This window comes from Ranitomeya variabilis, chromosome 8 (assembly GCF_051348905.1).
Source record: "Ranitomeya variabilis isolate aRanVar5 chromosome 8, aRanVar5.hap1, whole genome shotgun sequence".
Lineage (NCBI taxonomy): Eukaryota > Metazoa > Chordata > Amphibia > Anura > Dendrobatidae > Ranitomeya > Ranitomeya variabilis.
The window spans coordinates 143,102,081-143,129,120 of record NC_135239.1 but is presented as its reverse complement, the minus strand read 5'-3'; the positions used below and the strand labels follow the sequence as shown (position 1 = coordinate 143,129,120).

General features: G+C 46.5%; 1 protein-coding gene across 8 annotated transcripts in view; it reads left to right on the top strand.

The window, feature by feature from the left end:
- Positions 1-4,505: 4,505 nt before the first annotated feature.
- Positions 4,506-27,040, top strand: part of L3MBTL2 (L3MBTL histone methyl-lysine binding protein 2) — a 241,087-nt gene continuing 218,552 nt past the window's right edge. For 2 of the 8 annotated variants that reach the window (XM_077275932.1, XM_077275925.1), the window contains exon 1: positions 4,661-4,902. Coding sequence is in view for 2 of the 8 variants with exons in the window: in XM_077275930.1 (XP_077132045.1) it covers positions 5,124-5,125 (2 nt within the window). In the remaining 6 variants the exon portion in view is untranslated. Of the gene's footprint in view, positions 4,903-4,965; positions 5,126-27,040 lie in introns of those variants that run through there. The other 6 variants (XM_077275928.1, XM_077275934.1, XM_077275929.1 and 3 more) reach the window with 6 other exon arrangements.

Here is a 27,040-nt window from a genome sequence, read left to right as displayed (position 1 = left end):
TGGGGGCGGGATTATGTGTGGTAATATGGTGGGGGGCGGGATTATGTGGTAATGTGGTGGGGGGCGGGATTATGTGTCGTGACGTGGTGGGGGGCGGGATTATCTGTGATGATGTGGTGGGGCGGGATTATGTGTGGTGATGTGGTGGGGGGTGGGATTATGTGTGGTGATGTGGTGGGGGGCGGGATTATGTGTGGTAATGTAGTGGGGGGGAGCGATTATGTGTGGCAATGTAGGGGGGCGGTATCATGTGTGGTAATGTGGTGGGGGGCGGCATTATCTGTGGTAATGTGGTGGGGGGCGGGATTATGTGTGGTAATGTGTTGGCCGGGATTATGTGTGGTAATGTGGTGGGGGGCAGGATTATGTGTGGTGATGTGATGAGGAAGGGATTATATGGTAATGTGGTGGAGGGGAGGGATTATGTGTGGTAATGTGGTGGGGGCAGAATTATGTGTGGTAATGTGGTGGGGGCGGTATTATGTGTGATGATGGGGCGGGCGGGATTATGTGTGGTGATGTGGTGGGGGAGGAATTATGCATGGTAATGTGGTGGAAGGCAGGATTATGTGTGGTAATGTGGGGGGGCGGGATTATGTGTGGTAGTGTGGTGGGGCGGGATTATGTGTGATGATGTGGTGGGGGGCGGGATTATGTGTGGTAATGTGGTGGGGGCGGGATTATGTGTGGTAATGTGGTGGGGCGGGATTATGTGTGATAATGTGGTGGGGGCGGGATTATGTGTGATAATGTGGTGGGGGCGGGGTTATGTGTGATGATGTGGTGGTGGGGGCGGGATTATGTGTGGTGATGCAGTGGGGGGAGGGATTATGTGTGGAGATGTGGTGGGGGCAGGATTATGTGTGGTGATGCGGTGGGGGGCAGGATTATGTGTGGTAATGTGGGGGGGCGGGATTATGTGTGGTAGTGTGGTGGGGCGGGATTATGTGTGATGATGTGGTGGGGGGCGGGATTATGTGTGGTAATGTGGTGGGGGCGGGATTATGTGTGGTAATGTGGTGGGGCGGGATTATGTGTGATAATGTGGTGGGGGGCAGGATTATGTGTGATAATGTGGTGGGGGGCGGGGTTATGTGTGATGATGTGGTGGTGGGGGGATTATGTGTGGTGATGTGGTGGGGGCGGGATTATGTGGTGATGTGGTGGGATTATGTGTGGTGATGTGGTGGGAGGGCGGTATTATGTGTGGTGATGTGGTGGGGGGCGGGATTATGTGGTGATGATGTGGTGGGAGGGCGGTATTATGTGTGGTGATGTGGTGGGGGGGCGGGATTATGTGGTGATGTGGTGGTGGGCGGGATTATGTGTGGTGATGTGGTGGGGGGCAGGATTATGTGTAGTGATGTGTTGGGGGGTGAGATTATGTGTGGTGGGGAGTCGGGATTATGTGTGATGATGTGGTGGGAGGGCGGTATTATGTGTGGTGATGTGGTGGGGGGGCGGGATTATGTGGTGATGTGGTGGTGGGCGGGATTATGTGTGGTGATGTGGTGGGGGGGCGGGATTATCTGTGGTAATGTGGTGGGGGGTGGGATTATGTGTGGTGATGTGGTGGAGGGGCGGGATTATGTGTGGTAATGTGGTGGGGTGCGGGATTATTTGTGATCAGGTGGTGGGGGGGCAGGATTATCTGTGGTAATATCGTGGGGGGCGGGATTATGTGTGGTGATGTGGTGGGGGGTAGGATTGTCTGTGGTAATGTGAGGGGCGGGATTATGTGTGGTAATGTGGTTGGGGGTGAGATTATCTGTGGTAATGTGGTGGGGGTGGGATTATGTGTGGTGATGTGGTTGGGGTGAGATTATGTGTGGTGATGTGGTGGGGGGCGGGATTATGTGTGGTAATGGGGTGGGGGGCAGGATTATGTGTAGTGATGTGTTGGGGGGCGAGATTATGTGTGGTGATGTGTTGGGGTGGGATTATGTGTGGTGATGTGGTGGGGGGGCGGGATTATGTGTGGTGATGTGGTGGGGGGTGGGATTATGTGTGGTAATGTGGTGGGGGTGGGATTTTGTGGTAATGTGGTGGGGCGGGATTATCTGACGTAATGTGGTCGGGCAGGATTATCTGTGGTGATGTGGTGGGGCGGGATTATGTGTGGTAATGTGGTGGGGGGCGGGATTATGTGTGGTAATGTGGTGGGGGCAGGATTATCTGTGGTAATGTGGTGGGGGGGCGGGATTATGTGTGGTAATGTGGTGGGGTGGGATTATCTGTGGTGATGTGGTGGGGGGCGGGATTATGTGTGGTAATGTGGTGGGGGGCGGGATTATGTGTGGTAATGTGGTTGGGGGGGCAGGATTATTTGTGGTGATGTGGTGGGGTGGAGGGATTATGTGTGGTGATGTGGTGGGGCATGGGATTATGTGTGGTGATGTGATGGGGGCGGGATTATGAGTGGTAATGGGGTGGGGATTCAGGATTATGTGTGGTGATGTGTTGGGGGGCGAGATTATGTGTGGTGATGTGTTGGGGGTGGGATTATGTGTGGTGATGTCGTGGGGGGCGGGATTATGTGTGGTGATGTGGTGGGGGGCGGTATTATGTGTGGTGATGTGGTGGGGGGCGGGATTATGTGTGGTGATGTGGTGTGGGGCGGGATTATGTGTGGTAATGTGGTGGGGGGTGGGATTATGTGTGGTAATGTGGTGGGGGGTGGGATTATCTGTGGTAATGTGGTGGGTCGGGATTATCTGTGGTAATGTGGTGGGGGTCGGGATTATGTGTGGTAATATGGTGGGGGGTGGGATTATGTGTGGTAATGTGGTGGGGGGCGGGTTTATGTGTGGTAATATGGTGGGGGTGTGTGATTATGTGTGGTAATGTGGTGGGCGGGCGGGATTATGTTTGGTAATGTGGTGGGGGGCGGTATTTGTGGTAATGTGGTGGGGGGCGGGATTATGTGTGGTAATGTGGTGGGGGCGGGATTATCTGTGGTATTGTGGTGGGTCGGGATTATCTGTGGTAATGTGGTGGGGGTCAGGATTATGTGTGGTAATGTGGTGGGGGTCAGGATTATGTGTGGTAATGTGGTGGGGGGGCGGGATTATGTGTGGTAATGTGGTGGGGGGCGATATTATCTGTGGTAATGTGGTGGGGAGCGAGATTATCTGTGGTATTGTGGTGGGTCGGGATTATCTGTGGTAATGTGGTGGGGGGCGGGATTATGTGTGGTATTGTGGTGGGTCGGGATTATCTGTGGTAATGTGGTGGGGGTCAGGATTATGTGTGGTAATGTGGTGGGAGTCAGGATTATGTGTAGTAATGTGGTGGGGGTGCGGGATTATGTGTGTTGATGTGGTGGGGGGCGGGATTATGTGTGGTAATGTGGTGGGGGGCGGGATTGTGTGTGGTAATGGGGTTGGGGCGGGATTATGTGTGATGATGGGGTGGGGGCGGAGCTACTGTGCAGGGGGCGGGATTAGCGAGTAATCACGATGCCTCTTATATAGATAGATGTTCATTCCCCACCTATCAGGCTCAGGGAATATAATATACACCTGTTTATATGGGATATGTGTTTATTCTCCTATTCTCTACATATATTCCATATTCATTCTCCACCTATCAGGCTCAGGGAATATAATATAATATGTACTTGTTTTTATGTATCTATGTTGATTTCCTAATTTTCTACATATATTTCATAGTTCTGCATTTTCTGTTATATAGGCCCCCAAACTCACTTCAAATGTGAGATGGTCCCTAAAAAATGGTTTTGTAAACTTTTGTTGGAAAAATTAGAAATCGCTGGTCAACTTTTAACCCTTATAACGTCCTAACAAAAAAAAATATTGATTCGAAAATTGTGCTGATGTAGACATGTGGAAAATGTTATTAACTATTTTGTGTGACATATCTCTCTGATTTAAGGGAATACAAATTCAAAGTTTGAAAATTGCAAAATTGTCCACACTTTTTCTAAATTTCCGTTTTTTTCCACAAATACAAATTATATCAAAGTGAATACTTTTCTGCCCAATGATGACAGAAGTATTCTAGGAGTGATACCTTTATTGGCTAACCAGAAAATATTATTAATAAAGGTATCACTCCTAGAATACTTCTGTCATCATCGGGCAGAGAAGTATTCCCATCGATTTTTTTGGCTAACACGATACCACAATACAATTTGTTATTGTACATCATCAAGTTATATTGAATAAATGTTACCACTATCATGCACATGGCACAAGAAAACAGTAAAACAGTCTCAGAATCAGTGGGATTCGTTAAAGCGTTCTACAGCTATAACCTCATAAAGTGACAGCGGTCAGAATTGTTAAATTTACCCCAGTAATTAAGGTCAAAATTGGCTCTGTCACTAAGGGGTTAAATGTCCTGGGCACGTTCATACTGGCAGCACGCTAGGCAGAAGCTGTTCGGTGGTCTTTAGCCGGCCCTCAGAGTCAGACCCCTCCCAAGCACGTGGCTGATCCCATAACAGTGACGTCATAGAACTGTATTTTCTATAAGCCAGCATCCTCCCTGTGGGTAGAGGGCAGTCGCCTGCACGATGCAGAGCTCTATGGAGTAGGAGACGGTCTGTGCACGATGTGAAGCTCTATGGTAGGAGGCCGTTAGTACAACACGGAGACCTCTATGGTAGGTAGGAGGTCTATGCACAATGTGAAGCTCTATGGTAAGGACGCGGTCTGTGCAAGATACAGAACTTTATGGTAGGAGGCTTGTCAGTGTGCGGCTGTGAGGAGACTGAGCGTAGTCAGCTGTGGTCACCGGTCACTGATACACACACCGGACAGACTCACATTTCCGCTTCTGTCTCCTTTAACCCTTGGAGCGGAGTTTCCCTGCACTGTGCAGCGAGACATGCTACTACTTCCATTGGTGACCTGAGTGACGTAATGGGATATTAGAAAGGTCAGTAGTATCACGTGTCCTCCAAGCTACACTAGAGGTAGTGTCCATCTCACGTGACCCTGCAGGCTTGTAGCTTGTTAGAGATCAGCAGCACCTCAGTGCCTGGTAACGGCCAGACATAGCGCTGGCTTCAGCTTCCCCTCTCCCTGATGAACACTAACTATTCAGCACTTGGATAAAAGGGGCACATGTGAGTGTAGGTTACATTTCTGGAAGAAACAATGTGAGTACAGATGTGTATTTGCCTTAATTATATAGCAGTATACAAGTAACCCACAAGGTTCACAAAACAATAAAGTGTTCCAGTCTCGGAGGCCTTAGCACCACTGTAGCTTTCACTCAATTAACACTGTGCTCAATGATGATCAGGGGCGTCCATAGGACAAGGAGAAAAGAGACACCAGGCGGCCAATGATGCCAGTATACACAGCAGGAACCGCGGAACTCTGTGATCGGCATACGGTGTCGTGGAGCAGGGCTGTATAGTGAATGCCGTGTGGGACTTCACATCTGCATAGTGTGGGATGTGCAGTACGCAGGTGTGCCCACTATACAGCTGATGGAGCTGTGCTCTTCCACTCCACAACTGGGCACAGCCAGCCTTCAGAAACAGCTGATTGGCAGGGGTGTAGGTGTCACACGTGGACTCGTAACAATGGGCAGACACATGTTATGACTTTAAGCTATGGTTTCTTCTTGAATTATTGCCTATGTGCCAGTCTATGTACTGGCACTCGTGGATGTATAATCTGTACATACTACATGATCTGTAGTCTGGCACTTGTAAACGTATACTATATACATACTACATGATCTGTGGACTGGCACTTGTAGACGTATACTATATACATACTACATGATCTGTAGACTGGCACTTGTAGACGTATACTATATACATACTACATGATCTGTGGACTGGCACTTGTAGACGTATACTATATACATACTACATGATCTGTGGACTGGCACTTGTAGACGTATACTATATACATACTACATGATCTGTGGACTGGCACTTGTAGACGTATACTATATACATACTACATGATCTGTGGACTGGCACTTGTAGACGTATACTATATACATACTACATGATCTGTGGACTGGCACTTATGGACATATACTATGTGCATACTACATGATCTGTGGATGTATACTACGTGCATACTACATGATTTGTGTACTGGCACTTGTGGATGTATACTATATACACACTACATGATCTGTGGATGTATACTATATACATGCTACATGATCTGTGGACTGGCACTCGTGGACGTATACTATGTACATACTACATGATCTGTGGACTGGCACTTGTGGACGTATACTATATACAAACTACATGATCTGTGGACGTATACTATGTACATACTACATGATCTGTGGACTGGCACTCGTGGACGTATACTGTGTAAATGCTACATGATTTGTGGACGTATACTATGTACATGCTACATGATTTGTGGACTGGCACTTTTGGACGCATACTATGTACATGCTACCGTGATTTGTGGACTGGCACTAGTGGACTTATACTATGTACATGCTACATGATCTGTGGACTGGCACTAGTGGACATATACTATGTACATGCTACATGATCTGTGGACTGGCACTAGTGGACATATACTATGTACATGCTACATGATCTGTGGACTGACACTTGTGGATGTATACTATGTAAATGCTATATGATCTGTTGTCAGGCACTTGTGGATGTATAAATCAACATGGGAAAATGGTGAGCACTGAGAAAATCCTGAGTATCACAAGACCACGGGTACCAGGGTCAATGTGGCTGGAGTCCACTTGTAAATACCGGCAAAGAGGTAAAACTAGCACCAGGTGATTAACATAAAAATACATATTTATTCTTTTTATTTAATTCATTGCTTGTAAAAAGTTAAAAACATGCGTGTCATTACATGGCACTTGTGGACGTATCCTATGTGCATGCTACATGATCTGTGGATGTATACTATGTGCATACTACATGATCTGTGGACTGACACTTGTGGACGTATACTATATACATACTACATGATTTATGGACTGGCACTTGTGGATGTATACTATGCACATACTACATGATCTGTGGACTGGCACTTGTGGACTTATACTGTGTACGTGCTACATGATCTGTGGACGTATACTACACTGTGTGCAGAATTATTAGGCAAGTTGTATTTTAGAGGATTATTTTTATTATTGATCAACAACTATGTTCTCAATCAACCCAAAAGACTTATAAATATCAAAGCTTAATATTTTTGAAGTTGGAGTGTTTTTTTTTTTTTTTACATTTGTATATCTTAGGAGGATATCTGTTTGTGCAGGTAACTATTACTGTGCAGAATTATTCGGCAACTTAATAAAAAACAAATATATTGCCATCTCACTTGTTTTTCACCAGGTAAACCAATATCACTGCACAAAATTTAGAAATAAACATTTGACATGCAAAAACAATACCCCCCAAAATGAGTGACCAATATAGCCACCTTTCTTTATGATGACACTCAACAGCCTTCCATCCATAGATTCTGTCAGTTGCTTGATCTGTTTACGATCAACGTTGCGTGCAGCAGCCACCACAGCCTCCCAGACACTGTTCCGAGAGGTGTACTGTTTTTCCTCCCTGTAGATCTCACATTTTATGAGGGACCACAGGTTCTCTATGAGGTTCAGATCAGGTGAACAAGGGGGCCATGTCATTATTTTTTCTTCTTTGAGACCTTTACTGGCCAGCCACGCTGTGGAGTAGTAGGAGGCATGTGATGGAGCATTGTCCTGCATGAAAATCATGTTTTTCTTGAACGATAACGACTTTTTCTTGTACCACTGCTTGAAGAAGTTGTCTTCCAGAAACTGGCAGTAGGTCTGGAAGTTGAGCTTCACTCCATCCTCAACCCGAAAAAGGTCCCACAAGTTCATCTTTGATACCATCCCATACCAGTACCCCACCTCCACCTTGCTGGCGTCTCGGAGTGGAGCTCTCTGCCATTTACTGATCCAGCCTCTGGCCCATCCATCAGGCCCATCAAGAGTCACTCTCATTTCATCAGTCCATAAAACTTTTGAAAAGTCAGTCTTAAGATATTTCTTGGCCCAGTCTTGACGTTTTATCTTATGTTTCTTGTTCAGCCTTCCTTACCTTGGCCATGTTCCTGAGTATCGCACACCTTGTGCTTTTTGTTACTCCAGTAACGTTGCAGCTCTGAAATATGGCAAAACTGGTGGCAAATGGCATCTTGGCAGCTTCACGCTTGATTTTTCTCAATTCATGGGCAGTTATTTTGCGCCTTTTTTGCCCAACACGCTTCTTGCTACCCTGTTGGCTATTTGCCATGAAATGCTTGATTGTTCGGTGATCACGCTTCAAAAGTTTGACAATTTTAAGACTGCTGCATCCCTCTCTAACACGGTACCAAGATATATATCTTCCCTCTGTAAGACATCTCACAATTTTGGACTTTTCAGAGCCCATCAAATCTCTCTTCTGGCCCATTTTGCCAAAGGAAAGGAAGTTTCCTAATAATTAGCACACCTTATATAGGGTTTTGATGTCATTAGACAACACCCCTCCTCATTACAGAGATGCACATCACCTGATTTACTTAATTGGTAGTTGGCTCTCAAGCCTGAACAGCTTGGAGTAGGACAACATGTATAAAAAGTATCATGTGATCAAAATACAACTTGCCTAATAATTCTGCACACAGTCTATATACATACTGCATGATTTGTGAACTGCCACTCGTGGATGTATACTATGTAAATGCTATATGATCTGTTGACTGGCACTTGTGGATGTATAAATCAACATGGGAAAAGTTGTTTAAAAGGATTTTCTCAGTGCTCACCAGAGTATCACAGGACCACGGGTACCAGGTTCAATGTGGCTGGAGTCCACTTGTGAATGCAGGCAAAGATGAAAAACTAGCACCAGATGATTTCCATAAAAATACACATTTATTCTTTTTATTTAATCCATTGCTTGTAAAAAGTTAAAAACATGCGTGTCATTACATGTCAGGGGGCAAACATCCCCCACAAGTCTGATGCGTTTCGGACTTATACTACACTATACTGGCACTCGTGCATGTATACTGTGTACATGCTACATGATCTGTGGATCTGCACTCGTTCGTGGATGTATACTATGTACACACTACATGTGGACTGGCACTTGTGGATGTATACTATGTACAAACTACATGATCTGTGGACTGGCACTTGTGGACGTATATTGTATACAGTGGGAGAAATAAGTATTTGATCCCTTGCTGATTTTGTGAGTTTGCCCACTGAAAAAGACCTGAACAGTCTATAATTTTAAGGGTAGGTTAATTTTAACATTAAGAGAGAGAAAATTAAAAATAAAATCCAGAAAATCACGTTGTGTAAATTGTATAAATTTATTTGCGTTTTGCAGTGAGAAATAAGTACACTGCTCAAAAAAATAAAGGGAACACTAAAATACCACATCCTAGATATCTGACTGAAATATTCCAGTTGCAAATTTTTATTCATTGCATAGTGTAATGTGTTCAGAACAATAAAACATAACAATTTTCAATGTAAATCAAAATGAATATCCCATGGAGGTCTGGATTTAGAATGATACTCAAAATCAAAGTGGAAAATCAAATTACAGGGTGATCCAACTTCAGTGAAAATGCCTCATGACAAGGAAAAGATGCTCAGTATTGTGTGCCTGTATGACCTCCATACTGTAAAACGCCTGGGCATGCTCCTGATGAGGCGGCGAATGGTCTCCTGAGGGATCTCCTCCCAGACCTGGACTAAAAGCATCTGCCAATTCCAGGACAGTCTGTGGTGCAACTTGACGTTGGTGGATTCGGCGAGACATGATGTCTCAGATGTGCTCAATCGGATTCAGGTCTAGGGAACAGGCGGGCCAGTCCATAGCTTCAATGCCTTCATCTTGCAGGAACTTCTGACACACTCCAGCCACATGAAATCTGTCATTGTCCTGCATTAGGAGGAACCCAGGGCCAACTGCACAAGCATATGGTCACACACGGGGTCTGAGGTTCTCATCTCTGTACCTAATGGCAGTCAGCCTACCTCTTGCGAGTACATGGAGGGCTGTGCGGCCCTCAAAAGAAATGCCACCCCACACCATTACTGACCCACTGTCAAATCGGTCATGCTGAAGGATGTTGCAGGCAGCAGATCACTCTCCATGGCGTCTCCAGACTGTCACATTTGCTCAGTGTGAACCTGCCTTCATCTGTGAAGAGCACAGGGCGCCAGTGGCGAGTTTGCCAATCCTTGTGTTCTGTGGCAAATGCCAAGCGTCCTACACGGTGTTGGGCTGTGAGCACAACCCCATCAGTGGACGTTGGGCACTCAGACCATCCTCATGGATTTGGTTTCCAACCATTTGTGCAAACACATGCAAATTTGTGGCCTGCTGGAGGTCATTTTGCAGGGCTCTGGCAGTGCTCTTCCTGTTCCTCCTTGCACAAAGGCGGAGGTAGCGATCCTGCTGCTGGGTTGTTGCCCTCCTACGGCCCCCTCCACGTTTTTGGTTGCGCCTCCAGCCTCTGGACACTACGCTGAGAGACACAGCAAACCTTCTTGCCACAGCTCGCACTGATGTGCCATCCTGGATGAGCTGCACTACCTGAGCCATTTCTGTGGATTGTAGAGTCCGTCTCATGCTACCACGAGTGTGAAAACACAACCAACATTCAAAAGTGACCAAAACAGCCAGAAAGCATTGGTACTGAGATGTGGTCCGCACCTGCAGAACCACTCCTTTATTGATGGTGTCTTGATAATTACCAATAATTTCCATCTGTGGTCTATTCTATTTGCACAGCAGAATGTGAAATTGATTGTCAAACAGTGTTGCTTACTAAGTGGACAGTTTGATTCACTTGGAGTTATGTTCTGTTGTTTAAGTGTTCCCTTTATTTTTTTGAGCAATGTATTTGATCCCCTACCAACCATTAAGAGTTCTGGCTCCTACAGACCAGTTAGACGCTCCTAATCAACTCATTACCCGCATTAAAGGGAACCTGTCACCCCCCTCAGGCGTTTGTAACTAAAAGAGCCACCTTGTGCAACACAAATGCTGCATTCTGACAAGGTGGCTCTTTTAGTTATGCTCCCTGCACACGCTGAAATAAACGTTTATAAAATGCACCCCTCATAACCTGAAATCGCCATGGAGGCAGGTCTTTCCTTCCTAAGTCAGACGCCTTCCAGCCGCCACTTTGGGCCTGTGCGTGCCGGGCGCCGCTGCCTCTTGCTTTATTATTTATCGTCCCCGGCGCCTGCGCATTAAGTTTTTTTTCGGGCATGCGCATTTGTACTGCCCTTCGTACTTAAAACACAGTCGGCGGGGACGATAATGAAGCAAGAGGAGGCTGCGCCCGGCGCGCACAGACCGGGAGTGACGGCTTGGAGACGTCTGGCTTAGGAAGGGAAGACCTGCCTCCCGGGTGATTTCAGGGTATGAGGGGCGCATTTTATAAACGTTTATGTCAGCGTGTGCAGGGAGCATAATTAAAAGAGCCACCTTGTCAGAATGCAGCATTTGTGCTGCACAAGGTGGCTCTTTTAGTTACAAACGCCTGAGGGGGGTGACAAGTTCCCTTTAAAGATGGCTGTCTTACATAGTCAGTTTTATAAAAGACTCCTGTCCACAGACTCCATTGATTAGTCAGACTGTAACCTCTACAACATGGGAAAGACCAAAGAGCTTTCTAAGGATGTCAGGGACAAGATCATAGACCTGCACAAAGCTGGAATGGGCTACAAAACCATAATTAAGACGCTGGGTGAGAAAGAGACAACTCTTGGTGTAATAGTAAGAAAATGGAAGAGATACAAAATGACTGTCAATCGACATCGATCTGGGGCACCATGCGAAATCTCACCTCGTGGGGTATCCTTCATCATGAGGAAGGTGAGATATCAGTCTAAAACTACACAGGGGGAACTTATTAATGATCTCAAGACGGCTGAGACCACAGTCACCAAGTATACCATTGCTAACACATTACACCGTAATGGTTTAAAATCCTGGAGTGCCTGCAAGGTCCCCCTGATCAACAAGGCACATGTGCAGGTCTGTGTGAAGTTTGTCAATGAACACCTGGATGATTCTGTGAGTGATTGGGATAAGGTGCTGTGGTCAGATGAGACAAAAATTGAGCTCTTTGGCATTAACTCAAAGTCGCCATGTTAGGAGGAAGAGAAATGCAGCCTATGACCCAAAGAACACCTTCTCCACTGTCAAGCATGGAGGTGGAAACATTTTGTTCTGGGGGTGTTTCTCTGCTAAGGGCACACTACTACTTCACCTCATCAATGGAAGAATGGATGGAGCCATGTACCGTAAAATCCTGAGTGACAACCTTCTTCCTTCCGCCAGGACTTTAAAAATGTGTTGTGGTTGGGTCTTCCAGCAAGACAATGACCCAAAACATACAGCCAGTGCAAGAAAGGAGTGGCTCAAAATGAAGCACATTAAGGTTATGGAGTGGCCTATCTAGTCTCCAGACTTTAATCCCATAGAAAACTTATGGAGGGAGTTCAAGCTCCGAGTTGCCAATCGACAGCTTCAAAATCTTAATGATTTAGAGATGATCTGCAAAAAGGAATGGACCAAAATTCCTCCTGACATGTGCGCAAACCTCATCATCAATGACAATAAATGTCAGACTTTCATGCTTGCCAATAAGGGTTTTGGCACCAAGTATTTACACCATGTTCCAAATTATTATGCAAATGACATTTTTCTCAAATTTTCCTAAGTGGTCAGTGCAAATGAGTCTAATAAGTCATCACCCGTTAGAATATACATCGAATTTTATTGAAGAAACCTCCCAATGATAACAGTATATTCTCTAAAATGAATAAAAACTCAAAATACACTGTTCCAAATTATTAGGCACAGTAGAATTTCTAAACATTTGATATGTTTTAACCCCTTAGTGACAGAGCCAATTTGGTACTTAATGACCGAGCCAATTTTTACAATTCTGACCACTGTCACTTTATGAGGTTATAACTCTGGAACGCTTTATCGGATCCCGCTGATTCTGAGATTGTTTTTTCGTGACATGTTGTACTTCAAGTTAGTGGTAACATTTCTTCGATATTACTTGCGATTATTTATGAAAAAAATGGAAATATGGCGAAAATTTTTAAAATTTTGCAATTTTCAAACTTTGTATTTTTATGCCCTTAAATCACAGAGATATGTCACACAAAATACTTAATAAGTAACATTTCCCACATGTCTACTTTACATCAGCACAATTTTGGAACCAAAATTGTTTTTTGTTAGGGAGTTATAAGGGTTAAAAGTTGACCAGCAATTTCTCATTTTTACAACACCATGTTTTTTTTAGGGACCACATCACCTTTGAAGTGATTTTGAGGGGTCTATATGATAGAAAATAACCAAGTGTGACACCATTCTAAAAACTGCACCCCTCAAGCTGCTCAAAACCACATTCAAGAAGTTTATTAACCCTTTACGTACTTCACAGGAACTAAAACAATGTGGAAGAAAAAAATTAACATTTTACTTTTTTTTGCAAACATTTTACTTCAGAACCATTTTTTTTTAATTTTCACAAGTGTAAAAACAGAAATTTAACCACAAATTTTGTTGTGCAATTTTTCCTGAGTACGCCGATACCCCATATGTGGAGGTAAACCACTGTTTGGGCGCACCGCAGAGCTTGGAAGTGAAGGAGCACCGTTTGACTGTTTCAATGCAGAATTGACTGGAATTGAGATCGGACGCCATGTCGCGTTTGGAGAGCCCCTAATGTGCCTAAACAGTGGAAACCCCCCACAAGTGACACCATTTTGGAAACTAGACCCCCCAAGGAACTTATCTAGATGTGTGGTGAGCACTTTGAACCCCCAAGTGCTTCACAGAAGTTTATAACGTAGAGCCGTGAAAATAAAAAATCGCATTTGTTTTCACAAAAATGATTTTTTCGCCCACAAATTCTTATTTTCACAAGGGTAACAGGAGAAATTAGACCACAAAAGTTGTTGTGCAATTTCTCCTGAGTACGTCGATACCCCATATGTGGAGGTAAACCACTGTTTGGGCGCACCGCAGAGCTTGGAAGAGAAGGAGTGTCGTTTTACTTTTTCAATGTAGAATTGGCTGGAATTGAGATCGGACGCCATGTCACGTTTGGAGAGCCGCTGATGTGCCTAAACAGTAGAGACCCCCCACATATGACACCATTTTGGAAACTAGACCCCTTACGGAACTTATCTAGATGTGTGGTGAGCACTTTAAACCCCCAGGTGCTTCACAGAAGTTTATAACGTAGAGCCGTGAAAATAAAAAAATCGCATTTTTTCTACAAAAATGATCTTTTTGCCTCCAAATTTTTATTTTACCAAGGGTAACAGGAGAAAATGGACCCCAGAAGCTGTTGTACAATTTGTCTTGAGTACGCCGACACCCCATATGTGGGGGTAAACCACTGTTTGGGCGCATGGCTGAGCTCGGAAGCAAAGGAGCGCCATTTGACTTTTCAATGCAAAATTGACTGGAATTGAGATCGGACGCCATGTCGCGTTTGGAGAGCCCCTGATGTGCCTAAACAGCAGAAACCCCCCAAAAGTGACCCCATTTTGGAAACTAGACCCCCCATGGAACTTATCTAGATGTGTAGTGAGAACTTTGAATGCCCAAGTGCATCACAGAAGTTTATAATGCAGAGTCGTGAAAATAAAAAATATATATTTTTTAACAATAAAGATTTTTTAGCCCCCAAGTTTTTATTTTCACAAGGGTAACAAGAGAAATTGGACCCCAAAAGTTGTTGTCCAATTTGTCCTGAGTATGCTGGTACCCCATATGTGGGGGTAAACCACTGTTTGGGCGCACGGCAGAGCTCGGAAGGGAAGGAGCGCCATTTTGCAATGCAGACTTTGATAGAATTGTCTGCGGGCGTTATGTTGCGTTTGCAGACCCCTAATGTACCTAAACAGTAGAAACCCCCACAAGTGACCAAATTTTGGAAACTAGACCCCCTAAGGAACTTATCTAGATATGTGGTGAGAACTTTGAAAGCTCAAGTGCTTCACAGAAATTTATAATGCAGAGTAGTGAAAATAAAAAAATATATTTTTTTCCAACAAAAAAGATTTTTAGCCCCCAAGTTTTTATTTTCACAAGGGTAACAGGAGAAATTGGACCCCAAAAGTTGTTGTCCAATTTATCCCGAGTACGCTGATGCCCCATATGTGGGGGTAAACCACTGTTTGGGCGCACGGCAGAGCTCAGAAGGGAGGGAGTACCATTTGACTTTTTTAGCGCAAAATTGGCTGTCGTGTTTGGAGACCCCCTGATGTACCTAAACAGTGGAAACCCCCCAATTCTAACTCCAACCCTAACCCCAACACAGCCCTAACCCTAATCTCAACCCGATCCATAATCCTAATCACAACCCTAACGATAATCACAACCCTAACCCCAAAACAGCCCTAATCTCAACCCTAACCATAACCCTAATCAAAACCCTAAATCCAACACACCCCTAACCCTAATCCCAACCCTAACCCTAATCCCAACCCTAATCCCAAACGTAACACTAATCCCAACCCTAATCCAAACCCTAACCCTAATCCCAACTCTAACCCTAACTTTAGCCCCAACCCTAACTTTAGCCCCAACCCTAACCATAACTTTAGCCCCCGTCGTCACAAAAAAAGTTCAATGTAACCTTTTTTTTGTACGTCGCGTCCGCCATTTCTGCGGATGCGTGGCCGTAACTCTGCCCCCTCCTCCCCAGGACATAGACTGGGCAGCGGATGCGTTGAAAAACTGCATCCGCTGCCCACGTTGTGCACAATTTTCACAACGTGCGTCGGTACATCGGGCCGACGCATTGCAACCGCCCCGTACCGACGCAAGTGTGAAAGAAGCCTTAGGCTACTTTCAGACATAGCGCATTTTTGAGCGCTATTTTGCGGGCGCTTTTCAAAAATGCGCAATGTCATTTTCGTCTGCCGGCAAAGTGAATGAGAAATTCACTTTGCCGTTCAGACACACCGCAAAAAAACGCGGCGCTTTTGTCTGCAAACACGCCGGCGTAAAAAGAATTGACATGTCAATTCTTTACGCAGCGGCGTGTCTGCGTATCCCCCTAGGGCCCCATATTACCTTCCACACACAGCGCCTTTGTCCTGGGTGTTGGCGTCTTTGTACGGAGGGGTTGACACCCAGGACCGGACGTGACGTCGGACAGGAAGAGGGAAGCCCCCGCCCCCCAGTGAAGCAGCATGGAGTCCTTCTGTGTGTGTGTGTGTGTGTGCGTGTGTGTGTGTCCCCATGCGACGCTAGTGCCACCATTGTGCTAAGTCGCCGTATGGGACTACTACTCCCATCCGGTATTAGGATGGGAGAGTTGTCCCTGTGTCCGGCGACTTAGCACAATTGTAAAGTTACACAAAACACCTACACACAATACACATACATGACACACAGTACATACAACATATAACACAGAGTATATACTCACCAACAGCACACTTGTAGGCGAAGCCCTCGATCCTCCAGGAAAAAATCCAAAAATAATAAACCAAATTCATACTCCCTGTCCGCAGAATCCATAAAACGAGTGTCCCACGCCGATCGGCTGCTCTCCGGCGATACACTGCCAGGAGCGAAGCTCCTAGCAGTGTATCGCGTACTGTTCTGGAGTTCAATGACTCCGGCGTCTCGGTTAACAGCAGTACAGCTGCGTTGAACTTTCCCACGCAGCACTGCCGTTAAGCGAGAGTGCCGGGGTCAATGACCGCCGGTAAACTCGCTCGCGCATGCGCAGTGACACACCGACAGGAACTATGGCTCCTGTCAGTGTGTTGCTGCAGCCGTGGAGAGCAGACATATCTCTGGATGTGTCTGTTCTCCATGGAAAATCTTGATACGTGGCACTTAAATATGTGGCAATTAAATACGTGACACGTGGCACTTATACGTGATACGTGTCACTTAAATACGTGGCACTGAAATACGTGATACGTGGCACTTTGATACGTGGCACGTGTCACTTAAATACGTGGCACGTGGCACTGAAATATGTGGCACGTGGCACTTTGATACGTGGCACGTGTCTCTTAAATACGTGGCACTGAAAGATGTGGCACGTGGCACTTTGATACGTGGCACGTGGCACTTTGATACGTGGCACTGAAATATGTGGCACGTGGCACTTTGATACGTGGCACGTGGCACTTTGATACGTGGCACGTGGCACTTTGATACGTGGCACGTGGCACTTTGATACGTGGCACTGAAATATGTGGCACGTGGCACTTTGATACGTGGCACGTGTCACTTAAATACGTGGCACTGAAATATGTGGGACACGTCGCACAAAAAAGTTACATGTAGTTTTTTTTGTGTCGACGGTCCGCCGAAGCACGACGCATCCGTCGCACGACGGATGCGACATGTGGCAATGCGTCGCTAATGCAAGCCAATGGAGAAAAAACGCATCCTGCAAGCACTTTTGCAGGATGCGTTTTTTCTCCAACGACGCATTGCGACGGAAGCCAAAAAACGCTAGTGTGAAAGTAGCCTAACCCTAACCCTAGCCCTAACCCTAACCCTAAATTTAGCCCCAACCCTAACCCTAACTCTAACCCTAACTCTAACCCTAACCCTAACCCTAATTTTAGCCCCAACTTGTCTTCTCCTGCCGGCCGGCAGATGGCAGCAGATGGTGGGCGCACTGCGCATGCGCCCGCCATGATGAAAAAGCCGGCTGGCAGGAGAAGACAGAAGAGGACCCAGGGACCCCGGGTGAGTATGATAGGGTCCCCGAATCCCCCTATTTCTCTGTCCTCTGATGTGCGATCACATCAGAGGACAGAGAAATAACTGATCGCTTTTTTTTTTTTTTTTTTTTGCGGTCGCCGGTAAACTGTTAATTACCGGCGATCGCAAAGCAGGGGTCGGTGCAAATCGACCCCGATCATGTTCTTTGGGGTCTCGGCTACCCCCGGCAGCCGAGACCCCAAAGAACATCCGGGTGCCGGGCGGCGGGCGCACTGCGCGTGCGCCCGCCATTTTTCCCCGGAAAAAAGATGGCGGCGCCCATGGGGAGACACGAGGAGCACCGGGGGAGGTAGGTAAGTATTGGGGGGCTATTGGGGGCCATCGGGGACCACATTTCTCTGTCCTCCGATGTGCGATCACATCGGAGGACAGAGAAATTAAACGGCAAATCGCGTTTTTTTTTTTTTTTTTGTTGCGACCGCCGGTAAACGGTTAATTACCGGCGATCGCAACTCGGGGGTCGGTAAAAACCCCCCGAATCATGTTCTCTGGGGTCTCGGCTACCCTCGGCAACCGAGACCCCAGAGAAAATCCGACTCTGGGGGGCGCTATTCACTTTTTCCACAGCGCCGTTAATTAACGGCGCTGTGGTTTAAGTACCCTTAGCGGCCGCCGTTAAAAGGCGTATCGGCGGTCGTTAAGGGGTTAAAGAACTGAAAATGCTCATTTGTGGAATTTGCAGCATTAGGAGGTCACATTCACTGAGCAACAAAGCTATTTAACTCCAAAACATCATAACAGGCCAAGTTACATGTTGGAAGTGCATTGAACAGCAGGTGGATTGCTGCTGAGGGGGAAAAAGAAAAAAAACACAACTCTTTAACCCCTTTACCCCCAAGGGTGGTTTGCACGTTAATGACCGGGCCAATTTTTACAATTCTGACCACTGTCCCTTTATGAGGTTATAACTCTGGAACGCTTGGCGATTCTGACACTGTTTTCTCGTGGCATATTGTACTTCATGATAGTGGTAAAATTTCTTCGATATAACTTGCGTTTATTTGTGAAAAAGACTGAAATTTGTCGAATATTTTGAAAATGTCGCAATTTTCCAACTTTGAATTTTTATACCCTTAAATCACAGATATGTCACACAAAATACTTAATAAGTAACATTTCCCACATGTCTACTTTACATCAGCACAATTTAGGAACCAAAATTGTTTTTTGTTAGGGAGTTATAAGGGTTAAAAGTTGACCAGCAATTTCTCATTTTTACAACACCCATTTTTTTTTTAGGGACCACATCTCATTTGAAGTCATTTTGAGGGGTCTATATGATAGAAAATACGCAAGTGTGACACCATTCTAAAAACTGCACCCCTCAAGGTGCTCAAAACCACATTCAAGAAATGTATTAACCCTTCAGGTGTTTCACAGGAATTTTTGGAATGTTTAAATAAAAATTAACATTTAAATCTTTTATACACAAAATTTATTTCAGCTCCAATTTGTTTTATTTTACCAAGGGTAACAAGAGAAAATGGACCCCAAAAGTTGTTGTACAATTTGTGCTGAGTACGCTGATACCCCATATGTGGGGGTAAACCACTGTTTGGGCGCACCGCAGAGCTTGGAAGGGAAGGAGCGCCATTTGACTTTTCAATGCAAAATTGACTGGAATTGAGATGGAACGCCATGTTGCGTTTGGAGAGCCCCTGATGTGCCTAAACATTGAAACCCCCCACAAGTGACACCATTTTGGAAAGTAGACCCACTAAGGAACTTATCTAGATGTGTGGTGAGCACTTTGACCCACCAAGTGCTTCACAGAAGTTTATAATGCAGAGCCGTAAAAATAAAAAATCATATTTCTCTATCCCCATGATGGCACCACGGAGAGAGGCGTCCGCCCCCAGGGACAGGAAACCTACAGGTGAAAAAGTGCGTACCTCTCTCCCACATCAGTTGGTTTCCTGTCCCTGACGGGGAACCTACAGCACGTACCTGAAGGATTCTTTGTGGGATTCCAGGGGGCTGGTCCGGTCGGTTCCTGACAGGGGGCGCCCTGTTATGGCTGGGTCCAGCAGGTTTTTTCTACCCCCCCCCCCTTTTTTTTTTCCGGCCCTGAAGCACCACCGCTGGGGTCGGCGGGCCCTATGGGTGAGTGTGGTGGGGGGAGGCAGTGAAGGATCGATCGAGCCTGCCTTCCCCACGGGAAAAAAAAAAAAAAAAAAGGGGGAGGAAGGAGGCAGGTGACGGCGGTCACCGATACAGCCTCCGTACCGCTGACGGTACATGGAGGTAGCGGCGGCTACGCTACCATAAAGTCCCAGGCGCAGAAGCGGGGCACACATGGGACCGATGTAACGCCGGCCGCCTAACCGGAAGCACAGTGCGGGCAGAGACGGCAGGCGGAACGTTAGAGCGCGCGGGCGTCCCGGATTATATCTTCCCTATAGGGCGCCCGTGGTCGGGACCGGAAGTAGTGCGTGCGCATGCGCAGATCGCCACTTCCGACGGCGGGAATTTTAAAAAAGGAGCACTTCCAGAGGGAATGTGTGGATTAAACCTACTCTTCACTAAACGCAGTGTGGAGGCCACTATGAGTGACAAGGAGCAGCAAGATGCACAGGAGAGTGCACAATTGTCTCAGCAAGTGCAGGTACAGCGGCACCAGCGCTCACAGCAACAGCGCAAGGGAAAACGGTAATTAGTCTTACCGATAATTGTATTTCCAGGAATCCATCCTGACAGCACCATGGAGGACGTCCTTCTTATCCATAGTGGGACAGGAAACCACGAGAGTTTAAAAGGACCCTCCCCACTCCACCCTTCAGTGATCTTCCAAAGTAACACATCTGGATGGATGCAAACAGAATATTTATTTCGAACATAACAAGTTAAATACAAATGTTACTTCACATAAGTATATCCCATATTAATATTAGGGAGGGAACTAACCGTGCTGTCAGGATGGATTCCTGGAAATACAATTATCGGTAAGACTAATTACCGTTTTCCAGGTCACCACCTGACAGCACCATGGAGAAGTACCAAAGGAAAACTTCCCGTTCTAGGGTGGGACTACCGCTTGAAGCACTTTCCTGCCAAAAGCTAATTGAGAAGAGACTACGTCTAATTTGTAGTGTTTTGTAAAGGTGGTAATGTTAGACCAAGATGCTGCCCTGCAAATTTGATCTACCGAGGCCCCCCCTTTCTCTGCCCAAGATGCGGACATAGCCCTAGACGAGTGAGCTTTAAGGCCCTCTGGGGGATTCTTTCCCTGTGTCTGATAGGCTACGCTAATAGCGGATCTAATCCATCTGGCTATGGTGGACTTTGACGCTTTTTTCCCCTTATTAGGACCCCCGTAAAGGATGAAGAGATTACTATCTCGCCTCCAGGCCCTAGTCACATCCAAGTATTTAAGTACCGTTTCCCTGACATCTAGGTTATGGAAGAAAGATTCTTTTTGGTTCCTAGGAAACTGGCAAAAGGATGGGAGTACAACTTCCTGGTTTATGTTTGAAACTGAAGCAACCTTGGGAAGGAAACCTGGGTCAAGCCTTAAAACCAGCCTATCATCGAATATTTGTAGATAAGGATTCTGGATGGACAGGGCCTGAAGTTCCCCCAACCTTTTGGCCGAAGTGATGGCTACCAAAAAAACGGTCTTTAGGGAAAGATTGGTAATGCTTATATCCTTTTTTATATCAAAGGGCTCCTTACATAATTCATTAAGGACTAAGTTAAGGTCCCAGGGAGGGATCATTTTCCTAATTACAGGCCTTAACCTCATAACTGCCTTAGAAAACTGAGCGATCCACGGATGGGCAGCCAGGGAAGTATCATAAAACACGCTAAGGGCTGATATCTGAACTCTTAAGGTACTCGGTTTAAGCCCTTTCCTGAATCCCTGCTGTAAGAAATCAAGAATTTTTGGTATGTTACAACAATCGATGTTGATTGCCCTATCTCCACAGAAGCTGCAGAATCTTTTCCAGATCTTAAGATATATTTTTGAAGTCACTGGCTTTCTACTTGCTAGTAGGGTAGAAATCACTGCGTCTGATAAGCCTCTTGCTTTTAGGATCTGCCGCTCAGGATCCACGCGGTTAACTGCAGATTCTCTGGGTTCTGATGAAGGACTGGACCTTGAGAGAGTAAGTCCCTCAACACTGGAAGATGGTAAGGATTGTCCACTGCCAGCTTCCTTAGGAGAGGGAACCAGCTTCTTCCGGGCCAGAAGGGAACCACTAAGATTACTCGAGCTCTGTCCTTGCATATCTTCCTGAGGACCCTCGGCACCAAAGCCAGAGGGGGAAATGCATACAGCAGACCCCTGCTCCATGACTGAGAGAGGGCATCTACCCCTGCCGGGTTCTCCTGAGGGTTCAGGGAATAAAATGCTGTTACCTTTGCATTCCTTCTGGTAGCAAACAAGTCGATCATCGGGGTTCCCCAGCGTTGACACAGGATATCGAAAACCTTGCTGTTCAATTCCCACTCTGTGGGTGATAATTTTTCTCTGCTCAGGAAGTCCGCAATCTGGTTTCTTGAGCCTTCTAAGTGGACCGCTGAAATCGAAAGTACCGATCTTTCTGCCCAGGTGAAAATCTGATTTGCCAGGTGTTGTAGTTTCGGATGCCTTGGACCTCCCTGATGACGAAGAAAAGCCACCGTCACGTTGTCCGATAGGATCTTTAGGTGTTTGTTTTTTAACAAGATTCGGGCTGAACGCAAAACCTTCCAAACCGCATGCAGCTCTCTGTGGTTTGAGGAATTGCTGCTGTCTTCCCGATTCCATTGTCCCTGGTAGTATTCTCCGAGTACCTGGCCACCCCAGCCTTGTTGACTTGCGTCCGTTGTTACCGTGACTGCTGGGGTCTGGATCCAAGGGACCCCCACCTGGAGGTTTTCCGACACCATCCACCATCGTAGGGACTGTCTGACCCGGTGAGATAGGAGAAACTCCCTGTCCAACGAAGACTGTCTTCTGTCCCATGATGTTAGAACCGCACTTTGTAACTGACGGGAATGGAATTGACTCCAGCTGACACATGGGATACAGGCTGTCATGATGCCTAGGATCTTCATTGCATCTCTTATTGTCACTAGATTTCTTGCGAACTGTCGAACCTTCTTTATCAGGTCGGACCTTTTCCCGTCCGGAAGAAACGATTTTCTGATCTTCGAATCCAGTATTACGCCTAAGAACTGTCTTTTTGATTTTGGAGTTAGGTGTGATTTTTCCCAGTTCACCACCCAACCTAACTTCTGCTGTGTGGAGATCACCAACTGAGAATCGATCTTGAGTTGCCCCACAGAGTCTGCCACTAACAGGAAATCGTCGAGATATGGAATTATCGTGATATCTCGTTTCCTGAGATAAGACACGATCTCTATGATGAGTTTCGTGAAAACTCTTGGAGCCGACGCTAAACCAAATGTGAGGCAACGGAACTGATAATGGAATATTGACCCTTCCTTTTCCACTGCAAATCTTAGATATCTCTGATGATGTGGAAATATTGGCACGTGGTAATATGCACTTTTTAAGTCCAAAGTGCACATTACCACATCCTTTCCTAATAGGGGAATTGTGGAGCAGATGGACTCCATCTTGAACCTTTTGTACTGTAGCCATCTGTTTAGAGGCTTGAGATTTATGATGGTTCGGGACTCTCCTGAAGGTTTCTTTATAGAAAAAAGACCCGAGTAGTGACCTGTTTCTATTTGGTGAGGAGGAACAGGAGATATTGCCCCCATCCGGAGGAGATCCTGTACGTCCAACCACATTGGAGAGGCTGAAGAGAGACGGACGTTGGATACAAAATATCTTTCTGGGGGAAGGGAGTCGAACTCTATCCTGTACCCCTGAGATATAACCTGAAAGACCCACGGACTTGTGGTAATTTTCACCCATTCCCCCAGGTAGTTCAGCAATCGTCCCCCTATCCTGGTGGCGTCATTTCCTCCGGAACTCTGACCTAGGGTTTGAGGGACCTGGATCTCTATTTCCGTTCCTATTTTCTCTCCCTTTCTGGTAGCTCCATCTCCCTTGTTTACCCTTACCCCTATAGTCTGATTTTTGACTGTAATAGGGCCTACGAAAGGGCTGAAACTTTTTCTTTTTCTCTTCTGGAAAACCCTTCTTTTCATCAGAAGCCTTTTCCAGAATGTCGTCTAGTACAGGCCCAAACTCTGCCTCCCGAAAAGGGAATAGAGCATAATTTTGTTTTTTGAATGTACATCCCCTGACCAGCTTTTTAACCATATAGCCCTTCGGGCTGCATTTGATAATGATTGGCCTCTTGCTGTAAACCTGACGGATTCTGCAGTAGCGTCTGCCAGAAACCCTGTTGCTAGTTTTAATAAAGGGATAGCATTTACAATAGATTCCCTAGAGGCCTTGGCCGACAACTGTTCCTTCAAATCGTCAACCCATAGGTGCATAGCTCTTGCCACAGATGTTGCCGCTATATGTGTGCGGATTACTGCGGCCGTACTCTCCCAAGCTCTCTTTAGGAGACCGTCTGCCTTCCTGTCCATAGGCTCCTTCAAATTTGAGGAGTCCTCAAAGGGTATGGCAGTTCTCTTAGACACCTTCGCAAGTGGGATGTCGATCTTTGGTATATCTTCCCAATCCTTAACCTCTTCATGGTCAAAGGGAAGACGTAGCCTAAAGTCTCTTGGAATGGATATCCTCTTCTCTGCTTCTTCCCACTCTTCCAAAATCATTGAGCTGCGGGAAGAGGTAATGAAGAGGATTTTAACGGCTGCCACTGTAAGCAGAGTCAGAGCCTGGCCGCCCGGACTTACCGAATATGGGCATTAACCGGGAAGACCTTTGATGTTTGTGAACGGAGTCCCCCGAACATCTCGTCTTGAATAGACTGAGTGGTTGAAGGCTCCTCGACCTGCATAGTTTGTCTCACCGCACCCAGAAGCTCATCGATATCATCAGAGGAGAACAAGTACTTTTTCCCCTTATGTGGAGGGTCTCTGCACACCTCCTCTTCCTCCCCATCAGACTCGAAGGAACTGTCCTCAGATGACAGATCCGACTCCCTCTGTCTCTTTCTGGACCTGGGAGGATCCTGGATATCAGGCTGGATTGACTGGGGAGCAGATAGGTTAGAAATCGAAGCCTGCACTTCTTTTCTAACCATGGCTCTCATGCTAGTTAGTAGGGAGGCCTGCTCCTCTCCTACAATACGAGCCGTGCAGGTCTTGCAGAGAGGCTTCTGCCATGAGACGGTAAACTTTGTGGCACATATAGGGCATCTTTTAGATTTGCCAGCTTTCCTATCTCCGGATGAGGGACGCCCCTAAAACAGATAAAAAGACCACAGACGGTATTTTTAGTAGGGGCTGTAGCACCTTAAAGAGGAGACTGACGTGTGCCTGAGTAATTACCTCCGTGCTGGCTGCAGCTACGGGTACTGAATCCTCCATCTCTCCTGCCGCTGCTGCCCTAATGCACGTGCACATACCTCTTTTATCCTTTGCTTTCTTGTCCCAGAACTCCTCACCGAGGAGTGAAGAGGATGATCGCCCCTGCTGCTGGCCGCGACCCGGAAGTGACGCGCACCGCAGCGGTGAACCGGAAGTGAGTTGCCGCCGGCGTCTCTGACCGCTCCAGCATTCTCAGATGCCTGAAACCGATGGATCCGCCTGCGGAGGGAGCGTCCTTGCAGGACGAATATGCAGGTACATCAGGGGGCTTCATCCCGGGTCGAGAGCCCCCCCAGGGGGAAGCGACCCTTCCACCAGGAGTTGCACTGCACTGGTGCTGCTGAGGGACCCGATTACTTGGGTGTCAGCAATACAGAGGACACCCTGTGGGAAGGAAGAGGCCGAGCCCCCCCGATCCACACTCTCTGCATGGGACAGCGAATCTCTCGTCGTTCCCATCCACAGTGGGACAGGAAAAACACTGAAGGGTGGAGTGGGGAGGGTCCTTTTAAACTCTCGTGGTTTCCTGTCCCACTATAGATAAGGACGTCCTCCATGGTGCTGTCAGGTGGTGACCTGGAAATACTTCCTCTCAGCAGCGCAGCAGCAGTGGACGCTCAGGGTCGCAACGCAGCCGGGTCTCTGGGAAAACTACACGACCGGTGACGAATCCAGTGGATATAGTCCCCAGGCCAAAGACGGTATCTCTTATTCACAGCGGGTGAGTGATCTACATGAAAGTACTGATGTAATACGGGGTTACTCTTTCTACTAGGGAAGAAAATGTACAGGCAAATCGAAGCACAAAGTGTGTGCTATATGCCTAGAAGAGCTACCTTCCTCCTGGGAGAAAAAGCTATGCGGCTCTTGCATAGAGAAAACAATTCAGGAGGAATCCCCGGCGTTTGCCTCGGACCTAAAATTGCTAATAAAAAGTCAGGTGGAGAGTGCCCTCAAAGGCATTAAAACTTCAAAGAAAAAACGAAGTCACAAATCTCCTGAATTTAGTGTAGACGAGTCAGAAAGTGAAACATCTGATTCTAGTAATTCCTCAACATCCGAGACCTCTTCGCTATCCTCAGAAGGAAGACGCAGTTGCTTCCCTATCGAAGAGACAGACGCGCTGGTAAAAGCCGTCAGATCAACCATGGGTCTGGTGGATGAACGCCCTAAAAGAACGGCACAAGATATAATGTTCAGTGGATTGGAACAAAAGAAAAGAAGAGTATTCCTGATAAATGAAAAAATTCTCCTTTGATCAAAAAAGAATGGAAAAAAACAGACAAAAAAGTTCTCTTGACCCCCAAGAGAAAATACCCATTTGATGACCCAGCCTGCTCATCCTGGAGCAAGGCACCAAAATTGGATGTGGCCATAGCAAAGGCCTCTAAAAAATTCGCCCTGCCTTTCGAGGACATGGGTACCCTAAAGGACCCGATGGACAAAAAAGCTGACGCTTTCTTAAAAAATTCCTGGGAAACAGCAGGAGGCGGTCTAAAACCAGCCATCGCGGCCACTTGTACGGCCCGTGCCCTAATGGTATGGCTCGAGCACTTGGATTCCCAATTAAAAGGAAAAGTCTCAAGAGAGACAATACAAAACTCAGTGTCTGTGATGAAAGGTGCGGCAGCCTTCTTGGCCGACGCATCGGTAGATTCGGCTAGATTAGCAGCCAGGTCCGTGTCTTTCTCAAACGCCGCGAGACGGGCCCTGTGGCTAAAGTGCTGGCCGGGGGACTTTCAAACGAAGACCAAACTCTGCTCAATATCTTTCGAAGGTGAATTCCTGTTTGGGTCAACATTGGACGACATCCTCGAAAAAGCGGGGGATGAGAACAAATCCTTTCCCGGGTTCCCCAACCAGTCTTATAGG